The sequence below is a fragment of the Pongo abelii genome, chromosome 2, assembly GCF_028885655.2.
Source record: "Pongo abelii isolate AG06213 chromosome 2, NHGRI_mPonAbe1-v2.0_pri, whole genome shotgun sequence".
NCBI lineage: Eukaryota > Metazoa > Chordata > Mammalia > Primates > Hominidae > Pongo > Pongo abelii.
The window spans coordinates 177,573,286-177,595,384 of NC_085928.1; the positions used below are offsets into that span (position 1 = coordinate 177,573,286).

Consider the following 22,099-nt stretch of genomic DNA (forward strand, 5'->3'; position numbering starts at 1 on the left):
AATGAAACTATGTTTTTGCCATACCTCCAGGTAAAATCTAGTAGTTTGTTTTTACTAAAAAATCCTAACTTTTTTCAATAAGCATGATGTTTTGATTAATATGTTATTAATTCTATCATATGCCAACTTGAATAAATTAGTTAAATGTACAATTAAGGTAATTGATCTTTTATACAAGCTTAAAAGCACAAATGCATTAACTTTTACCACACAATTAATTCTTGTTTTATCAGTGACTCCCACCCTCTGGAACTAGAATTAATTCATTCATCTCATCATACTATATAATCATACACTGTGGTTGGGAAATTGTGTGGTAGTGAAGAAGGTGGAGCTCTAAGTCTTAGCCCCAATTATGGCACCCCTAAGTAGGAACAATAATAACGAATTCCTAGTGCTGTTATGAGAATCTATTCATAATTTAATGTACATATAGCACATGGGATAATTCAATGTATGGATAGCACATTTATACTCAATAAATGTTAATGCCTTGCTAAAGGGTTTAGAGAATAGAAGAATTATAAATTGAGTCATCATGTCAGCAATGACAGTTTTCTGAGAATTTAGCCAAACTTGTGTGTGTGTGTGTGTGTGTGTGTGTGTGTGTGTGTGTGTAGGGCTTTGGAGGCATTCATAATTATTAATATTAGTGATCTCTACCAGGGTGGCTAGTTGCTAACTAGATAGTTCTTAGAGATTTCTTAGGGGCCCAGAGAATAGGTGCAGGAGACTGTACCAGCAGAATGGTCTGAAATCCTTTGCTTCTATGACTATTACCATCATAGCAGCAGATGCTAGTTTTTGTCTTAAAAAGAAACAACTATACACACTGTTTCAGCTGCTCTTCCTCAAAGGCACAAATAGAAAGCTGTCCTAAGTGAGCCTGGTGAAAGTAAAGTTTACCTGTTCCCGGAACCATGGCTCTTTCACATATACAAGAGCGACATTTCATCCATGTGAGTAATCCCAGTTTCTGTCTTGTCTTCAGCCACTCATAGTGCTGCTCTGTGAGCCAAATATCCCCACCCTGGACTTACTGGCAGAAAGTAATTCCACAGAAAGAAAGCAAAGATAACCTTTCAATCTAAAAATGAACTTGGATATAGCATCATTTCGTTGCTACAAACTCTTAGTTTGCATTAGATTCAATCCTGAATGGCGAAATAATTTACCATTGAGCTGTCTTTAGGGATATACATACATATGCATACATAGACACACATCTTTAAATTAGTGCTAATTTAGTTAATGTCTGGGTTTTATGCCTGGATTTGACACATAACATTTGTATGCCCTTAAGCCAGTCATGACGTCTCTCAGCGTTTGCATGAAGTACCAATAAGATAATCTGTATGAAGGCCATCTTCTTTACATTAGGCAACTCTATTCAAGCATTAATTATTGTTGACACATCTACAACAGGATGAATTCACAAGTATACACTTAATATAGACAGGGAAATATTGGGAATTTAGGAAACTTTACTACATTATAAAACATAGAGCATAAAATAATTCTCATTTCCTTCAATGAAAAGTTGAATTACTATGGCTTTAATAAAACCTTTATTATTCCAGTAAACAATGTGTTCCCATTCAAATGTAGACTTTCAAATAAAAACTACTTAATAGTGTTTTAAAGATATGTCCTTTGATTCTTATTAATTTATATTATCTATATGGTCTTTTTGAGGTAATAATTAGTACTCATGCCTCTGTTAGAACTCCTCTTCTAATAAAGGTGAAAAGTATATGAGCCATTAGAAAACATAATCTCATTCAGCTCTTCCTAGTACAATGTTTGTACATTTATTTTGCTACATCTATTTAACTGCTAAGAAAATAACCAGTTATTAAATTGTCTACAATTGTTGCAAGAGCCATAAAGCTAATAAACTCAATGTCCAGCTGATTATATCACTAGGCACAACTTTAGACCTTTTGAAAATGTTCCTGTCTTCCTGAATTCTTTTCAAAGAATATTCTGAAAATCATTTCCTTTTGCCTAAAAAGCATGTTTTGCAGTTACGTCAGTTCTAGTGAGCTGCCTGTCTATTTAGAAAAAGCATAAACTCTAAAATTTCCTTTAGCTCTGAGCTTTGTAAGATTTGGATTTAACCATAACTTATATGAAAATTGAGCTCTAACCGTAAGTGCAAAACTTAAAAAAAAAAAACAAACCTTGAAACTTGACAGGCATTTTTGTCATTAAGAAGGGATCGTGTGCCAATGGCAACATGTGAGTGTGCCAACATACTTTTACAAATGTTTATTGTTTGCACAAAAGAATGCATGCTTATTATAGAAAATGAAGATAAGTTAAAAATTAAAATCATATATAATGCCATCAGCCTTTCAGATTTATTTCTAGGCAGAAACAGAAATGACCACTTATTATTTACAAAATAGTGTCATGATATACATACATATCTTTCTATGTTGCTTTTTCCACTTATATCATACCATAAAGCTATGCCTCTTATAATATATATTGGTCTTTATTACTATTTTTAATGGCTGCACAATATTTTATACAGAAGACATACAATTATTTATAACCCCATTATTAAAAATTTCAATTATTCCCAATGCTTTACAGTTTTATATAAACAACCCAGCAACACATATATATTCCTACATACACATCATTGCTAAGTTGTCCAATTATTTCCTAAGGGAAATTCTCTAGAAGCATAATTACTGAATCAAAGAATTTACATGTCCTGAAAGGTTTTTTTTATATATTTTGCCAAATTCTCTTCTAAAAGGTTAAATAAACTTACATTCCCATCAACAAAGTAGGAGGTTGCCTGTACTCAAGACCCTCATAAAGGCGGGGTATTATTCTTCTTAAGACTTATTGATTGGTTGATAAAGTATAGTTCTATTAATAATAAGCCTAAATATTACATACTTTCTGGAGGAAAAATATATTTCTAAAGCAGACATCTTATCTTTCAAAATCTGCCAATCCTTAGAAATGTTGTTTATATTTTTTGTCCCCTCTTTCCAATAGCATATTTCGTAATGACATGAGGAAAAAAATACTTTCTTTTCTCTTACTCTGCAAATAAGAACTTGACCAAGGCAAGATAAAAGTCCCAGTTTAACACTATTGAGAGAGCACAATCCAACTTGGTATGGGTATTTTCTCCTCTGTCAAAGGTTGGCAGTGGGTTAGCATTTCACTGACCCAAGGTTTACTGCCCTTAAGTCACTGGTGAGTATTTGTTTCCAGATCCTGAAAATAAATGTCAAATGATGAGTTGTAAGCCACTGGGAGAAATAGGTCCATCCATCCTTCCACCCATTGATCTACTGATTAATAAATACATATTAAAGATGTATACCATATAAAGCAGCACCACGTAGGTATACTTATTTGTTCAGTCAACAAATGTTTATTAAGTGTCTGTTCCATGCCAAACATTATTCTAAGCACTTAACACTAAATTAAATTTTTTTTTATTTCCATATGTTTTTGGGAAAGAGGTGGTATTTGGTTACATGAGTAAGTTTTTTAGTGGTGATTTGTGAGATTTTGGTGCACCCATCACCTGAGCAATATGCACTGAACCCAATTTATAGTCTTTTATTCCTCAACCCCTTCTCACTCTTTTTCCCTGCATCCCCAAAGTCCATTGTATCATTCTTATGCCTTTGCATCCTCATAGCTTAGCTTCCAATTATGAGTGAGAAATACGATGTTTGATTTTCTATTCCTGAGTTACTTCACTTAGAATAATAGTCTCCAGTTACATTGAGGTTGCTGCAAATATCATTAATTCATTCCTTTTTATGGCTGAGTAGTATTCTATTGTATATATACATATATATATACACATATATATGTGTATATATATATATATATATATATCACAGTTTCTTTATCCACTTGTTGATTGATGGGCATTTGGGTGGCTTCCACATTTTCACAATTTCAAATTGTAATGCTATAAACCTGCGTGGGCAATATCTTTTTGGTATAATGACTTCTTTTCCTCTGGGTAGATATCCAGTAGTGGGATTGCTGGATCAAATGCTAGTTCTACTTTTAGTTCTTTAAAGAATCTCCACACTGTTTTTCATAGTGGTTGTACTAGTTTGCATTCCCACCAGCAATGTAGAAGTGTCCCCTTTGCACTACATCCATGCCAACATGTATTAGTTTTTGATTTTTTGATTATGGTCATTCTTGCAGGAGTAAGGTGGTATCACACTGTGGTTTTGATTTGCATTTCCCTGATCATTAGTAATGTTGAGCATTTTTTCATATGATTCTTAGCCATTTGTATATCTTCTTTTGAGAATTGTCTATTCATGTCCTTAGCCCGCTTTTTGATGGGATTGTTTCTTTTTTTCTTGCTAATTTGTTTGAGTTCATTGTAGATTCTGGACATTAGCCCTTTGTCAGTTGTATAAAGTGTGAAGATTTTCTCCCACCCTGTGAGTTGTCAGTTTACTCTGCTGACTGTTCCTTTTGTTATGCAAAAGCTCTTTAGTTTAATTAAGTCCAGCTATTTATCTTTGCTTTTATTGCATTGGCTTTTAGGTTCTTGGTCATGAAATCCTTGCCTAAGCCAACGTCTAGAAGGGTTTTTCCAATGTTACGTTCTAAAATTTTTATAGTTTCAGGTCTTAGATTTAAGTCTTTGATCCATCTTGAGTTGATTTTTGTATAAGGTGAGACATGAGAATCCAGTTTCATTCTTCTACATGTGGCTTGCCAATTATCCCAGCACCATTTTTTGAATAGGGTGTTCTTTCCCCACTTTATGTTTTTGTTTGCTTAGTTGAAGATCAGTTGGCTGTAAGTATTTGTCTTTATTTCTGGGTTCTCTATCCTGTTCCGTTGGTCTATATGCCTATTTTTATACAAGTACCATGCTGTTTTGGTGACTATGGCCTTAAAGTATAGTTTGAAATCAGGTAATGTGATGCCTCCAGATTTGTTCTTTTTGCTTAGTCTTGCTTTGGCTATGTGGGCTTTTTTTGTTTCCATATTAATTTTAGGATTGTTTTTCCTAGTTTTGTGAAGAATAAAGGTAGTATTTTGATAGGAATTTCTCTGAATTTGTAGATTGCTTTTGGCAGTATGGTCATTTTCACAATACTACTTCTACCCATCCATGAGCAAGGGATGTGTTTCCATTTGTTTGTGTCATCTATGATTTCTTTCAGTAGTGTTTTGTAGTTTTCCTTGTAGAAGCCTTTCACCTCACCTCCTTCGTTAGGTATATTCCTAAGTTTTGTATTCTTTCTTTTGCAGCTATTGTAAAAGGAGTTAAGTTCCTGATTTGATTCTCAGCTTGGTTCTGTTGGTGTATAGAAGTGCTACTGATGCATGTACATTAATTTTGTATCTGGAAATTTTGCTGAATTCTTTTATCAGTTCCAGGAGCTTTTTGGAGTAGCCTTTAGTGTTTTCTAGGTATAGAGTCATATCATCAGCAAACAGCAACAGTTTGACTTCCTCTTTACCAATTACTTTGAACAAGACAACAAGATCAATGCTCTTTGAATACGTAGACTTCAGTGTGGAGACTAGGTGTGCTGGTTACTAATAACAGATGTTTTTAGGTTATCGAAAGTAATAAGAAAGTAACAAGCATCACATTAACTATTGTTTTTCCTAATTTTAAATGGAATATAGGCTTTAAGCATGCTGAAACATTCCATTAAAAGGTATCTTGTATGGACTAGATACCTTTCCATAATTTTGAAGTTGTCTGATTTTATTTCAGATCATTAGAATCCTGCAATGCTTTATTTCTCTACGTGAAAAATTGCTCATAATTGGATCTCAAAATTTTATTTTCTTCGTAACCTGCTAGTTTTATCAACCACTTCACCAAAATTAATATTTCTTTTGTCAGACATTCGGCATGATTTTTCTTTAATGTTCCATGACAGCTGAATGAGTATACACTATCAAAATGCAGTCTTTTCCCCTATAACTATAATTAAATTTAAAATTAACATGCTGGTTTCTCATGCTTCATTCTGTTGTACTTGCCTCAATTTCCCTTGGTTACAAAGCATATTAGTTATGAATATGTATTAGGTTTTGCTGTCAAACTCTGTGAATGTCTCCTGGAGCAGAAGATTAGATATGTTACTGCAAAACAGATGCATCAGTTTATATCATCCCCTGCAATTTTTACCTACTAATGAACATTTATGAGAAAGTGAACAACAGAACAGGGGAAATTACTCTGCTAGTCAAGGTCCATAGCGCTCTTTTTTTCTTGCTTCAATAAATTTTAGTAGAATTTAATTTTCATGTATATTATACTATCAATTATTCAAGAGCTCATCAATTTGAATAAAGTTAAAGTTTTGTAACTAACAAAGACACAGACCTTGACAAAATTTAAGGTTTGGAACCAAACTCTCACAAGCCAAAAATTCAACATTTCGATTTCCTATCCAGCTGCTGAATTAGAAGTGAATTGAAGCTGAAGGGGGAAAAAATCAACAAATCTTTCTCTTTTAAATAAAGATGATCATCACCCCTGAGAAATATAATTGTTCTTACTAATTTTCTCTAAGTCTGTGAAATTCTTCAATATCTGCTATACATCTAAAGTGATGCTTATCACTATCATCTTTTGTGCCTGGGTTAGAAACTTGGGGGAATAAGCCTGACCAGTGAAAGGGTGCAGCCAACAGAGAACTGAGCTTCATTGGTTTTCATTTGGAAATCTCACTGTAGCAATACAAAGATATACTTTCTAAAATTGCTCTTCCTTTGTTGGAGACCATAATTATGGCAAAGAAGTTTATGCATCCATAGGATCATAGATTAATACCATGTTGGAACTAGAAGAAAGTTTAGAGAATCTACACCAAACCCTTCATTTAAAACAAAGAAACTGATGTTCAGGCTTATTAAGAAAAGACTTCTCTGAGGTCACATAGTTCACTATTAGCAGAAACACACCTAGAACCAAGAATTTCCAATTCTTAACCACTTTTACCACAATTCAAATATATTGGCTTCAACAAAATCTGATTTTCTTTAGGATAACACGGTCATCAACAAACCAGAAAAATATGGGATTGGAATGTATACTCCCAAATAATCTCATACTGTTTTGATAAAAGCTATCTATTTAGAAGCCTAAAGTTTTATAATGATACACTTACTTTTCACATATAAACTTTGAATCGATAAGATAAACGTAAAAAGTCAGAAAGATTCTAATCCAGGTTCTGAGGGGAAGCTTTTCACCAAACTGTCAGCTCTTTCTTGCTGTCACAACCTTCTCAAACCAAAGATCCAACTTCAACCAATCTCTGGTAATTATCTTCATTCTTTTGTTCTGCCATCCTTTCATCCCAGATATCTGGCAAAACACAGCATTGGAAAAGCGTCCTCTCTGTGCTTATACCCAGGCTGCTGAACACTGATGGATAGAGCAGAATGATGTCACCACAACAAAATGCATGATCTCCAACCTCAAATGTCCCTCTATACTACTAGGAATCCTTCCATGTTTTCTTGCTGAACTCTCACTCTTATTCTCTACTTCTTTCAAACTCCTACTTTATCATTTCCCTTCCCTTCCCAGTAAAGAAATTTGACTCCCAACTCACAAGGAAAAGGAACGAAAGAAAGAGAATGAAAAGGGGGAGAAAGAAATGGAGGAATCAATTAGATAGAAATGTCCTCAATGTTTTTGCACCCACATATATAATGACCTATATCTGCAACCATCTCCTTCTCCCCTGTGACAGCAGAACTTCTGTGTTCTGGATACAACCTTCTCCCACTACCTCGAGAATCTCTTCTATTGTTATTCTCTCTTGTTCTCTATTGACTCCTTTTCGTCAGCATTTAAACTGATCAAGTCATTCGAATTATTAACCATCTTCCCTTGACATTGCCATCTGTTTTTTGCTACTGTCTCATCCTTCTTTCACAGCCAACTTGAAATAATCACGTTCTCACATTGTCTCAATTTCTTCACCTCCAGCTTACTCAACTTATTGCAATCCAGCAGCTCCACTGAAGTTGCTCTTAACAAAAAGACCAAAAATCCTGTGGCTAAACATTTCAATACATTTTTTTCTGGTTCTCATCTGATAAAAGTGAAAATGTACCAAGTTAATGTTTGGTGCCAAAATATCTTTGTTTGAGAAAATACCTTGAGATTCCCGTTTAGTTGGAAAATGAAACCTGAGTTATGTGCAAGACCCCAATCAAGAAAGAACAGGGATCAAGCTGCTGTAAAAAAGAGGAAAATAATTTGGTATTTGTTTTTATTGATGTTTTTATTCGATTAGACAGAAGGAGAGAGAAAGAAATGGTGGTTGAAATGGGAGGTGGAAAGGATGGGAGATTCCAAGATGGCAGAGGGTTGCATGGTAATTAAGTGCCATCAAGAAAACCCCACAGGCAATATGGCTAAAATTATTTTAATAATGGAAGTGTCTGTGTGTTTCTGACATATTTCTCACTCCAAACCACACACCTACTTCCCAAAAACCTTCAGTTGCATCTACTCGACTTGTAAATGCTTACTGAATGGAAAGTCCTGAATAACTACATAAGGAGCTGAGTCTCAGGCATGTGTTAATCTGATAGAGAACAGAGATGGCAGCTGCAATGGAGGGCAGGCAGAGGTGATTTTACATTTGCAGAAATTTGGAAAGGGCTTTGTATTTCCAATATTATGGCATAAGGGTTCAAACCAATGATTCCATATCTCCAAGTCTGGAATGCTCCCACCCATGAGTTATGTGTTTTTAATATGTGTCTCTGCAGAATTTGCCTCTGTTGACTCTCCCCTACTTCTAAGAACATTTGCTTTCCTTGGTTTACATTACACTGTGTTTCTCAGCAACACTTCTGATCACTCCTTCTCAGTATCTCTTGTAAGTACCACTTTTTCTGCGGTACTTACAGAAAGATAAGATGAAGATAAGATAAGATGAGATATTGGTATATCTTAGCTTTTGGCCCTATGACCTGTTCTCTTCTCATGTCATATACCCTAGCTGATTTATATGACCCAATTTCTTAGGCTTCAAACATGATCTAATTGCTGAGAATACCCAAAGAAATATCTTTATCTAGACCTCTCTTCTGAGCACTAAACCTTTATATCCTATTTCCCTTCTGGATATATTAACTTGGAAGTCCTATGTAGATAATTCAAATCAACATGTCTAAATAACAATTCATTTTCCCTCAAAAATAATCTTTTTTCCTCTTTTCTTTAGATTTAAATATTTTCAGAATTAAACACTGGGGGAAAACACAGCCTACAGGTCCATGAATATGACAGAGGTTGAATGAACCAAACTACATTTAACAAAAGGGTATAATACAGCTGTTAAACAAATGAAAATACTCTCTTATACAAATGAAAATACTCTTATAAGTTGAAAATAATCAACTTATATAGAGATACATTGTTAATCAAATACAATTAAAATGCCACAGAGAATAAATGTATACTATGTTTTATGTGAGAGAGAACAAAAAGTAAAAAAAAAAAATACACATAGACATACATGTATTTAAAAAACAAAACCACAGAAAAAAATTTCAGAAGTTAATGAAAATTGTTATCAAGGCAGAATGAGAGGATGGGAAGAAAAGGATAGGGAAGAGAGTAAAATTTTTCTAAGTATGCATTTTTATACTGTTTTGACTTGAGAACTATAAAAATGTTTCATATAGTCAACAAAATAAAATCAAAACAAAGATTTTTTAAACTCTAAAATTTAATATGTATATATACTAACCTAACCATGTAACAAGCTTACACAACCACACAGTAAGAGAAATTAATTTTAATATCTATAAGCCCAGTTCTCTAACCCATGTACCTGTAATGCAATATAAAGCAAAAAAACTGCAAATAAGTCTTAAATTTTACTTTCATTTTTATAGTAGTGTTGATATAATAGTTCCAAAACTATTTCATATACATTAAATATAAAGCATACAAATAAATATATTAATGCTGCTAGAACAAAGGTTCAAAATGTGAGCGCATGGAAATACAAATGATACAAATATGGAGTGACAGAGGGAGGGGAAGAACCCTGTGGTATTTGAATTGAATTGGAAGTATTAGTATAAGTTCATTAGTTTTAAAAATATGTATAGATCAATAAATATAAATATTGATTTAGATGGGTATAGATATATCCTAGCCATGTCAACTGAAAGGACCTGGAAGCAATGACACCCCTAATAGCAATGAACACACTACTACCCAGATCCTGTTATTCTCAATACCATTCTCCAATAAATGGAACTGGGGATCCCTGGAGAAATGGCTGGTTCCAGGTCTTGGGCACATCATCTTGTGCCAGAAAGCAAAGCAGTAATAAGAGATTGATAAAAATACGTTAAAAGGATACAAGAGCTGGCTTGAAGGGGTCTCACACTAGACAAATTTTGGGCATCCTGAGTATCATAAAATAATGACCATAATAGAAAACAGCACGTTGAATAGAATAAACAAATCCATAAATCTGTGGTCAGACTCAAGGCAGAGAGAGAGAATGAGAGGGTGAAAGAAGAGGGGCCGAAGACTCTCTCTTACAGAAAGAAAAATGCCATACTGAAAATGAGTAAGAATCAATAGCATTTAAAAATCACCATTTTTCAACCATTAGTAGAGTCATTGTTTCCAGCAAAGATAATCAATCAATAGTCAAACCAATGGATGAAATCTTGTTGAAGAATACTCACAATATAGTATAAAAGTATCAGCCCACAAATTCCTTTACAATGGGTAACTCTGGTGGATCCACTTCAATCAAGGGATCCAACTTATAGCATCACCAGTAATGGGACAAATTGACATAATGGGACTCTCGATGCCATACAAGAGGTGGAGATAACTACGCAGTATTCTTTCCAAAAATGGTGGAGATGAATCTAACAGTAAAGAATCAATCAGAAAATCCACATAATGGGATGTTCTAAGTAACTGGCATGAATTCTTCAAAAATGTTTATGTCACGAAAGACAAGAAAAAGTGGGGGACTCCTCAAGATTAAAGGAAACTAAACAGGTGAAAGAGATGTGTCAACTAAAGCAAATGTATAATTCTGTATTGGATCTGTGATTTTATATAAAAGACATTACTGGGACAAAAAGGAGACATTTTAATATCAACCTTTTCATTAGGTAATGTACAAAGTTGAATTTCCTGTGTACAAAAATGGCATTATGGTTATCTAGAAGAATGCCTTTGTTCCTAGGGAAGTTTACTTAAAATATAGCCCTCCATAAAGGAAGGCCTACGTCTAAGCAGCTTTTAACTGCCACAGGGTAGACATTCAATAAATACCTGTTGTAAGAATGAGTAAATGATAAATATATTGTAAATATTCTCTTCTATATTGAGGAAGAGATATTCATCTATATTACTGATAATAGCAAGTTTGGGGAAGGGATCATAATAGTGAATGATGGCCGAGATTATAGAATAATAATGTATAAAATAACTTTGGGAAATTATAAATAAGTTAAAATAGAGTTAAATTGTTCACTAGAGAAAAGAAATAAAAACTGGCTACCAGACCACATTGGACAATGTTCTGGCTCTGCAAATCACTCAATAGGAAATGACAAATTCCCCCCCACCCCCGCCTTTTTTTTTTTTTTTTTTTTTTTTTTGGATTTCTGTTCATCACCTGTAAAATAAAGACAGTAGAGTGGTTCTCTATGTTCTCTCTCTTAATGCTAAAATTCAGTGGAATTGAATTTTAATGCTCTGAGTATAAGGACATAGTATCTATAAAAGGCACTGCTTTTAAATTCAGCACTCTTAATTTCAGCATTGCTAGACATACATTTAGAAATAGTACCACAGAGTCTTTAGGTTATGAAGATATGCCAGCATTTTAAGAACATTTATGTTTGCATTGAATTATGGTACAGATAAGGTGCCCACAAACCCATTTGCTATAACTTGCCCCACTACAATCACAATTCTCTTTTTCTATAACCTCTACACCACATAAATATGTACATTTTTTATTTTAGAATATGATTATGCACTATTCTGTGATTTTCTTGTTTTCACTGAACATCAAATCTTGGGCAATCTTACATAAGTCTTCCTTATTCTTTTTAATAACTGAGTAATAGGAGTATACCATAATTTACTTATCCATTCATCCAATTGATGAATATTTGGGTTGTAAATACTCCAGTTTGTAAGTGATATTACAATCATATCTTTGCATGTATTTTTTTCTGTACTTCAGAATGTATTTAGGGTAGCTTGGAGGATTAGAATTGCTGATTAAAAAGTATACATGTGGTACATTTTATATTTGATATATAAAGGCAAGTCACCTTCCAGAAAAGCTTTGTCAATTTACAATCTTAGTAAGAGTGCCTATTCCCTTGGTTCTTCGCCATCAGTGAATGTTATTGATCTTTTTAATATTTGCCAATCTGATGATTGTAAAAAGAATGTCTTCTTTCTGATTGGAGTATCAAATCAAATTCTTAACAAGTTTGGGTGCCTTTTCACATGATTAGCAGCTATTTATGTAACATTCTTTCTTGAATACATAAAATGTGATAATGTATGTAAATATATTCTACATAAAAAAAGCTACATGTGATATGTATATGTGTACATATGGATAAAAATGCATTTAAAATACACTAGAAAATATTAAGAGTAGTTACCCAGGGGAGTATAATGACTGAGGATGGACCACGCTAAGGGGGAAATTTCATGTTTAGCTTGGGTTTTTTTACCATGAGAATGATGTGTTACTAATATTTATTTAATTTTATTTATTTATTTTTTATTTTTAGTTTTGAGATTGAGTTTCGCTCAGTCACCCAGGCTGGAGTGCAGTGGTGAGATCTCGGCTCACTGCAACCTTCGCCTCCCAGGTTCAAGCAATTCTCCCGCCTCAGCCTCCCGAGTAGCTGGGATTACAGACACCTGCCATAATGCCTGGCTAGTTTTCGTATTTTTGTAGAGATGGGATTTTACCATGTTGGCCAAGCTGGTCTTGAACTCCTGACCTCAAGTAGTGTGCCCGCCTTGGCCACCCAAAGTTCTGGGATTACAGGCGTGAGTCACCATGCCCAGCCTTATTTATTTTAATAATACAAGGATTGCTAAATAGGAATCATAAAAATAAATGAAATTTTATATGGCTGGCTATACCCTCCTTTTTTGTTTGTTTGCTTCTTCTCCTTCTACTTCTAGAAAATAACTCAGCTGCTTTATTTCTTGTACCAACTCCAGTTGTTTCTCCACCGCCTTGAAGAATTTTGTAAGGTCCAGTCTTAAACAGTCTGTTCTCTCCTACAGATATCTCATCTCATGGCCTCTCTCCTCCAGAATCTATGTTGCGATTCTCTCACACTCAATTGTTTCTCATAGCCTGCCTGGGACTTCTATTTGACTTTAAACAAATAATGGCATTGTGTTAATCAGAGCATCTATGATGAAAGCAACCAAAGGAACATATAGGAAGCTATGAGAAGAGAAAACAGGGTCATGGTAGGGCACTAATCCCGCCTGCATGGTAAGAAAAGGCTTTCCTAAGGCAGTGGTATTTACACACATGTGAGTAGGAGTTAGCTAGGAAATTGTTGGGGATAGGAGATAAATATTCCAAACCGAGGCACCAGCATCTGGTAGGCCCTAAAACAGGAGTAAGTAAAATATGATCAGCATGACTGAAACGCTTTGGGTAATGGTCCAGGTCAGATAATTTTGTGATGGACTCATTGGAACCATAAATCCAGACTGAACACCGGTGTGTGTGTTGGGAGTTGAGAGAAGGGGAGTTGCACCAGAAGGAAGAAGGAAGGATTCCCCTGAAAGGAATAGATCTTCCCATTCTTTACAGTCCTAGGAAGGGAACATGGAAAAATAGGTCTTAGACTAGAGTGAAGAGAAATATTTTTTGCTATCTCTGGGGCCAAGGATCAGTTTGGCCTCTTGGTTCTAAGACATGGGCAGTCTGATGTGTTTATAGTGGGATTGAGGAGCTGAGAGCAGCTCCTTGCCACAAATATATGTCCTGAAGTGAGGAAGCAGAACAAGTTAGTACAAAGTCATGAGAAAGGGTTGGAAGCAGCATTGTCCATTGGAACTTTCTGCAATGATGAAAATGTTCTATATTCTTTGCAGTCCAGTATAGTAGCCACTAGCCACATGTGGCTACTGAGTACTTGAAATGGCTGGTGCTTGTGAGGAACTGAACTTTATTTTATGAAATTCTTACTTTATTTAAATAACCAAATGTAGCACATATTGAAGAGTACACGTCTGTAGCAAAACTAGTGTGATAATTTGGCCTTGGGTCTATTGAGAAGATTAGAGAAAGGTGTATGCATGCACACATGGGAAGTTAAGCAGTAGAGGAACATGTCTCTGGTAATGCCTCGACAGAGAGGTTGGTGCCTAGAGAATCAGGATTTCATAATAGTCACATCCATAGAACATTGGTGAGACACGATGAAGGGAGAAAAGACCCCAAGGGACTTCTTGCACAAGTATGAGGCAGAGCCTTGGGAAACGGTCAGAAATCATTAAGGGACAGTTTAAAGGATTCCTATTTCTAGCAATAGAGTGAGGGTGTCTTGTGTCATCATTAATATGTTATACTTTGCAAAATGTGACAAATCGAAGCCAAAATGCCACAAATAATGGTTCTTTCATTCTTTTATTCATTTTTCTTGTTTAACTCTCAGGAAAATTTGAAAAGTTGCAGCGTCCTTAGTTCACAAGTCTGGCTAAACTGATGCACTACACATGAACAGCAATAGACATCTTTGCTTTCTTTCTCCCTCCCTCCTCTGTAACAAGCTTTTCTTGGTTGTCTTCACTTCTCCAGTTTTGGCCAACGCTCAAGGTTAAACCACTTGTTTACTAAAAGCACTCTTCATCACACACTGATCCAGATTAATTTTTGTAAGTGCCTGTTGTAAAAGTACACAGAGAGTTTGAAAAGGCAGGAAACTGTTAGAACTTGTCACAAAATTCAGCACAAAGGCAGCAGGATTTGGAAGGCAAATTTTTCATTTGTAGTGAGATACAACTTCACTTCCTTGAGTTTTGGTGATGACGCCATTTGCTATCATTATTCATGAATTTTAACAAATCAGGTAAAACCACCACAGACTTCCTCTGCCATTTCTAATTGTGCCAACTGCAGTAGTATTGGATTTGTCTTCTTGCTATCACCTTAATGTTTTCTGCTGCCATTAAAAATAGGTATTTTGATTGCACTAAGAGCAATGGGTGAGAAATGCTATGACCTGCTGTCTTTGTTCAGCAGATGATGAATTGACTGAGGCTGCAGAATGCACTTTTACTATATGCAGGTGAGACTAAGCTTCACCTGTTTACCTTTTCATAAGTCTCCATTGAGATGTCTTTAGAAAGAAAAAAATATTTTTTAAAAAAGCAATTGGTTATTATTTTCTTTTCATTCTTCCACCCTTTCTCTACATTGATTTCATTGCAGCAGTTGTTGATTATTTGCTGATTATGCATTAGCTCCAAGTTAGCAGAGCACAGGGCCTGTGCACTATTAACTTAACATGCATTTTGTTTAGTAAATCTTTATCCTGTTGGATTCACGTTCCTTAGAGAAACATGCCAAAGGAAGGTTATCTTGTGGCCAGTGGAAGTCATGCCATATATGGACTCCAAAGTTGACAATCTGCCTCTGAGTTCTGGCTCTGCCCATGGGGAAATTCAATTGAATATTTTTAGTCCTTCATCTCCTTATTTGTAAATGGGAAGTAAAAATTTATGCCGTACCTATGTTTCAGGCTGGTAAAGGATCAAATAACATGATGCCAACATAAGTGCTTTGTAAAATCTTACTATACTTGAAAGGTGTTAAATTTTTATTCATCATTTTTACCTAAACTGATTTCCAGAAAGAATTTTAGTTCAGTTACAACAGAAGATACATAGGCAATAGGACTGACTATTAAAACAAAGATAAAAGAATAAGAATTATATAATAAAAATAGCAGATGATTGTCCCAGAAAACCTAAGTTAATCATAGTTGTAACAGTTGAACACTAAATTTAGCTTTGAATTCCTGGCAGCTAAGACAGAACACAAAATACAATTAGACACAAAGGTCTCCATAATTTACAAACTGAAGCATGCTGGTTCATTAGGAGAGAAGGAAATTTTCCTTCCACAAAATTCTAAGAGGATCATGGGTGAGATCATTATCTGGGCACACAGCTGTCCCTACTTGCCATACGACTTGAAGTAACTTGAAGTTACATGTAGCCATGTGACTGAGTGCTAGCCAATGGGATGTGAGCTGGACCACAAAAAACATTCCCCAGTGCTCCCCACTGCTACCAGCTGATGCATGTCTTGTGTAGAGGCGGAAGGTGGGGACAGCCTGAGACCTGAATCCCTGCTTGCAACTGCTTACCCATTAGAAATACCTGCTTTTTACTTTATGTGAACAGGAAATAATACCTCTGTCATGTTGCAGATATTATATATTTTACACAGTTCGCATACACTATAAAAAATATTTTCTAATTCTCAGCATTGTTGGATAGCATAATATCCAACTTTATACCTTAACAGTTTTATCTAAGAAAAAATTTTAAATGAACTTTATGGACCATCTCATTTTATCAGAGATAAGAACATCTAAAGGTTCTGGGGAAAGGAAATGAAACAAAAATGAGTAATTTTATTTATGTGTTTGGGATGGTGGTGCCTGGGTAGAAAGGAAAGAAGGAAGATATAAGAATAGTTTTGGAGTATGAGACATGTCTAGGAAGACCTGTTCATTTGGGTACCTTAGTAGTGAAGGTACAATGGGCAATGAGAAAGCCTAGAGAAGGATGGGTCCTCCATAAATTTGGAGGAAGCTTGACAGTTTAGAAAGAAGGACAAGTAAAAAAAAGGTAAGAAAAGGCCCAATCTGACTTTCTATATTCCTGTAGAGCCTAGCTTGCCTGGCAGGTCATCAACATCCTCAGCATTGTCTTGAAGCAAACAAGCACAGTTCATAGACCCTGCTGTAGAATGCTTTCTAAAATCCCCAAGATACTGTTCAGGTGTTTTGGGAATTTTATAAAGATAATCAAGGATGAGAATATCAAAATTCTTTAAATGTAATTGTATTACCCGTTAAGTACAATTCTAGAACTTGCAGAATTGACTACTGAACTTCTCCGGTCTTTTGAGATTCAGTTTGAGTAAGTGCATTGTGTTTAGATCTCATTCACCTCCAAGACAGATTTGTTTTAAGAATTCTTACCAAACAGTCTCTAGGGCAGTCTTGCTAGGATTTTTACTGTGCTTTTCTTACACTAAAACTATTTGGCCCTTCCTACTTTCAGGATAAATACCTCACATTTTACATGTGGCTTAGGAGGTTTCACTTCTAGCTATAGTTAAAGCTAAAGATTTAGCAGGTCTTGGGCAAATGATAGCATGGAGCTGACAGGGTAAGGCCAGCCCCCAGGTCTCAGCTTACAATCAGGCCAGAACAGGTGTGCCAGGAGAAGATATAGACACAGTTGCTGATAAAGGCAGTTCAGGACCTAACCTGGAGAGCCCAGGAGCACAGGGCAAACTATGGTCTCAGATCAAACAGGCAGCAATTAATTTAGGATCAAGGTCTAATGTTAAATCATCGTTGACATACAGAGATCAACAATGGAGAATGTAAAAAAAAGAAACACTCAGACACCTACATAGCCAGACTCTCAGAAGAAGCTCAATAAATATCAGACCCCATGGCTTTCCTAAAATTCCATTTTCCTTAGACCAAAATTTTTACTTCTCACCACTCCTACAAAATCAGCAAACCACAGCTACTCTTCCTCAAACAATATTTGGCTTTTGGAGTTTCAAAGAAAATATAAAATATGGTTGACATCAAAATAATATGAGCATCCAGAGACCATGTCATTTCTCTAAGTATTGTAAGTGCTACAGGGAAGTTTGAGTAACAACCATTTTACAAGTCTATGAATAATGCAAGTTTCTCTCCCTTCAGGCTGATATATGGCTTTTTTGACACCATCACTTCAAGGAAAATGAAATCCACAAGTTACTTTTCTGTTCTTCTACCCAGGTAACTTATTTGTTCCAAAGAAAAGAATCAAGACATCAGTTAGAATTTTTGCCTGCTAAGAAAATATGCAATAGGAGATAGAACAATTATGCTTTTGACTCTTCTGTGTAAATTTATGTCTTTGCAACTCTTACCACTTCCTTCCACAACTAATAGGAATGAAGACTCATAGCAGCAAGTGTCACTTGAAGTTTAATTTCCTTTAAGAAATGTATGAATTAGAATCAAGGCACTGTCGGAGGTCACATGGTTTAACTTCTACTTAGTAAATAAGTAATATCTAATGTTAACTGAGCACTTACTCTCTGTGGCATGCACTTTTTAAAGTGCTTTCCAGATAGTACCTCCTTTAATCTTCATGAAAACTCTGTTATCCTCATGTTAGAAATAAACGAAACTGAGGCCCAGAGAGATTAAGTATTTGCACAGAGTCACATTGTAAGTGGCAAAGCTGGGATTTAAGCTCAGGAAATCTGACTCCTAGATCTGAAACACTGCATGATTCTGATCCATTTATACCACTGCATAATGAATATAAGCACTACTTGCTTTATTCCTAAATGTTACTACTACGATTAATATGGTAGGTGATATTTTATTTGGAAATACATGTAAAACATTTACTGCATAATTCAAAGACCCAACTTCCTGTTTTTTCACTTAAGAATTGCCACTGCCATTTAAGGAGACGGACTTCACCTAATATCTGACAACTCTTCAGCCCCAAACAAGCAATCTGTGTAAGAAAAAAAAAAATGAAGATAAAGGAATCTGGTGCCAGAATCTTGACATTTCTAAGAGCATGTCCTTAGTAATTGGACCACAAATCACTGCCTTTAGAGTTCGAAGTTGCAGGAATGCTGTTGAGGGCATTTTATCCTTTTACAGCAATCTATACCTGTGGCCTCTGGGCCTAAAACTCATGACAGATGGACTGGATACCATTAAAATCATCTAGTGCATCATTCTTCTTTAGGTGTCCATGCTGTGTTTGGAAATCATGTTGGCTCAAAGGTCTAACTTTTAGTACTGGCTGCACATTTGCCATGGGATTATTCCATTCTCTGGCTGTTGAGTCTGCTAAAATGGATGAACTTGATTTTTTTTTTTTTTTGAAGGTACACCTGCATAGCTCAATTTCTTTTTTAAAAAAAGAAATTGTCTATGTTCATACAAGCTCTGCATTACCTTCTCTTCTCCCCTTTGGTCCATTAGTTCCTGCTTTTCCAACTGGTAATGTCAAAATAAGTGGTCTGGCCTTTGAAATGTTTAACATAAAATAAAATTAAATTAAAACTTGAGGTTGAATTTTCCAGTTTCACTTGGGTTCACTCAAGACTAATCTGTAGTTTGGAAAGAACACCCACCTCTAACCTTCTGAAGCAGTTTCACCAACACATCAACTTTATAATGTAGACTCTCTTAATAGGCCCTAGCATTCAAATTCTTTGTGTTCTTAGCACCGGAACAAAACTGCCACATTTCTGTTCACTACAGAGTCAAAGCTGTCATAATCTGCTGTTATGTTTTACTGAATGTCCTCAAGCTGTCAAAATGTTTGCTATGTCTATCAAAATATGCCAAATTTACTTGGGGCACTGGGCATGAGCAGCAGCAAAGAAATCTTTCAGACAAATGAGGTTTGGTGAATAGCAAATATATGAAGGTTGAAATGAGAAAAGTGTAGGACAGAGCATGTCTTGCTACTAAATATGATAAGTTCTATTATAAAGAAATGATTGATACTACTGGGACATTAATTTATCAATACAGGTGGAACCCAACTTGTTATATTCTTTTGTGGATATCTAAAGATAAAAATGTGTGCCTATTACAGGCCAATATATTGTGAGCTTTTATTATATTTTATTAATTTCCAGGTGGTATTCCAAAATATTTTCTATTTAAATTAGTACGGATACTCCAAGCACCCACGGACAATCTTAAGAAGGCCCTAGATCATATTTTAGTAAACATAATATAATAGAAAAGTTGGAGGCTCATGACTACCTAAATTCTGCATCATGGAAGAGCACTTCTTTCTACCCATATTTGAAACTAAAAATCACTTTGATATATGCTGTTCATTATGCATAGCTGCAGAATTCAAAATTAATTGACTAAGAGAGAAAGAAGAAAATTATTCATTTATAGTTAAATTCCTATGGTTTATTTTTTATGTAGAGTTAAAATGAAAAATTCTAATTTTGTTTTTATTGGCATTGTTCCAGGATTTACAAAATGAGTGGGAGACTCGTCCCTCATAAGGGATCTTGGGACAACAAAGTGCCAAAATCAGCTTAGAAAAGGAGCTGTGCCACTTAGGGTGAGTGAGACAGGAGGAAAATTTTGCAAACTGGGTATGCATATTTGCATTTGCTGAGTTCTATGTCCATATTAAATGCAGGAGCAGTTAGTCCTGGAGGTCACCTTAGAGATCTGGCTTTCTTCACTCTCAACCATAATTTTTTGTTTCCTCAAAATATGTTGATCTCTAAGAAAAAAAATTTTTCCAAGAATAAATAGTTCTTTCTTGATAGTAATGAAATTCAGTGAAGCAATTTCAAACTAAAGAATATTATTTGGCCCAAAGAACTGAGGGGCAAAGCTACCAAGCACATTGTATTAAATCCAGGCCTAACCAATTATTTTTAATTCTCTGCTATAACCATTAAGAGTATTTTTTTTTTAATGCTTAAAGAAAAATATCTCGTGTTTCATTCAAGGCTCCTTCATGAACAACTCAAACTATCTGGTCAATAAGCTTCACACTTACCTCAAAGGCCTTCTGTATTTTTATAAAGTCACCCACGCTGAGTTGGTTTTCAAGCAGGCCTGTGCCATAGTCTTCAAATGCAGTTACACCTTCTGTTCTCTCAGGGCTCTTTGGCCCAAGCTGTGACCCTGTGTTTAACTCAAGTGCAGCTTTCTGGCAACTCATAATGGCTTCACCTTTTCTCAGCTGCCTTCAACTATTTCTATATGGATGGATCTTTTTTTTCCTTCAACAGGTGCCTTTGAAAAGAAACTCAACTTAGCAATAGAATTCCAAAATGAAAGTACAAACCTTTCAAGGCATACACAATCAGGAGGTAAAATATTCAAGCTAAAGTAGGAAATGAAAGCCCTCAACCCTCTCACTTATTTGATTCTAGAGTAGTTTATCTTCAAAATTTACAGTTGAATGGTTTTAAAATGGTATTTTTACCCCTTCCTTACACTCTGTTTAACCTGGCTTGATTAAAAATGTGTAAAGCTTTCCCCACATTTATAGTAACTGACACAAAAAACAACTTCCAATCCTCATTTTAAATGCATTAGAAAAGCACCTTCCCAAAAATCTCTTTGACTAACCTTGCTTCCATTAACATGTTGTAGTTTTCAACTCCACTTTCTTGTCTGGAAGAGTTAGATGACAAAGCTGCAGAGTTTCCCTACCAATGAAGTACTTGACTCTGAAGGCCACCTTCCCAGCAATGTGGAGTTGTTTGTTTCATCTGTTCTGATCCTTTTGTATGTTTCCTGGCAACCAACACAAAGCCAACTAAAACTTTCCCTTCCACTTCCCCCTCTCCAACTGAAAGTTTAAATATATAATGTAAATGTTGAAATGGTTTTTTTTTAATAAAAGGACAGCTTATTCCACTCATTTTTTATTAAACAACGTCTTGTATTATTTAAAGACAACTTTTACCATTATATAGGATATATATTATGAAACAACATGATTAGTCAAAGAAACAAGCATGAAATTCTGGAATTTTATGTTTTATACACAGAAAATGTTTTATTCTTATATAATAGGAATCTGTTTCTTATATTCTTTTTGTCTTAGTTTCTATGTATATAAAATAGAGATGGTTCAATAAAGCTTCCAACTTGTTGAAAATGTGATAAAAAAAACACAGCATAACATAATATGATAAATCTAATGATAAAATTGCTTGCAGTGTCACTACTGATTCAGCTAAGAATAATGAAAAGGAGGAGAAAAAGAAGAAATATTAACATT

The 22,099-nt window shown here is 35.1% G+C and overlaps 1 protein-coding gene across 4 annotated transcripts in view; it reads right to left on the reverse strand.

Moving 5' to 3' along the window:
* Positions 1-21,605, reverse strand: part of WDR49 (WD repeat domain 49) — a 177,285-nt gene extending 155,680 nt beyond the window's left edge. For all 4 annotated transcript variants that reach the window (XM_024244755.3, XM_054552952.2, XM_054552951.2 and 1 more), the window contains exons 1-2: positions 21,442-21,605; positions 20,864-21,102 (exon numbers count right to left, since the gene is read on the reverse strand). In XM_024244755.3, coding sequence (XP_024100523.2) covers positions 20,864-21,028 — 165 coding nt within the window. In that variant the 5' untranslated portion in view covers positions 21,029-21,102; positions 21,442-21,605. The remainder of the gene's footprint in view (positions 1-20,863; positions 21,103-21,441) is intronic.
* Positions 21,606-22,099: the final 494 nt, after the last annotated feature.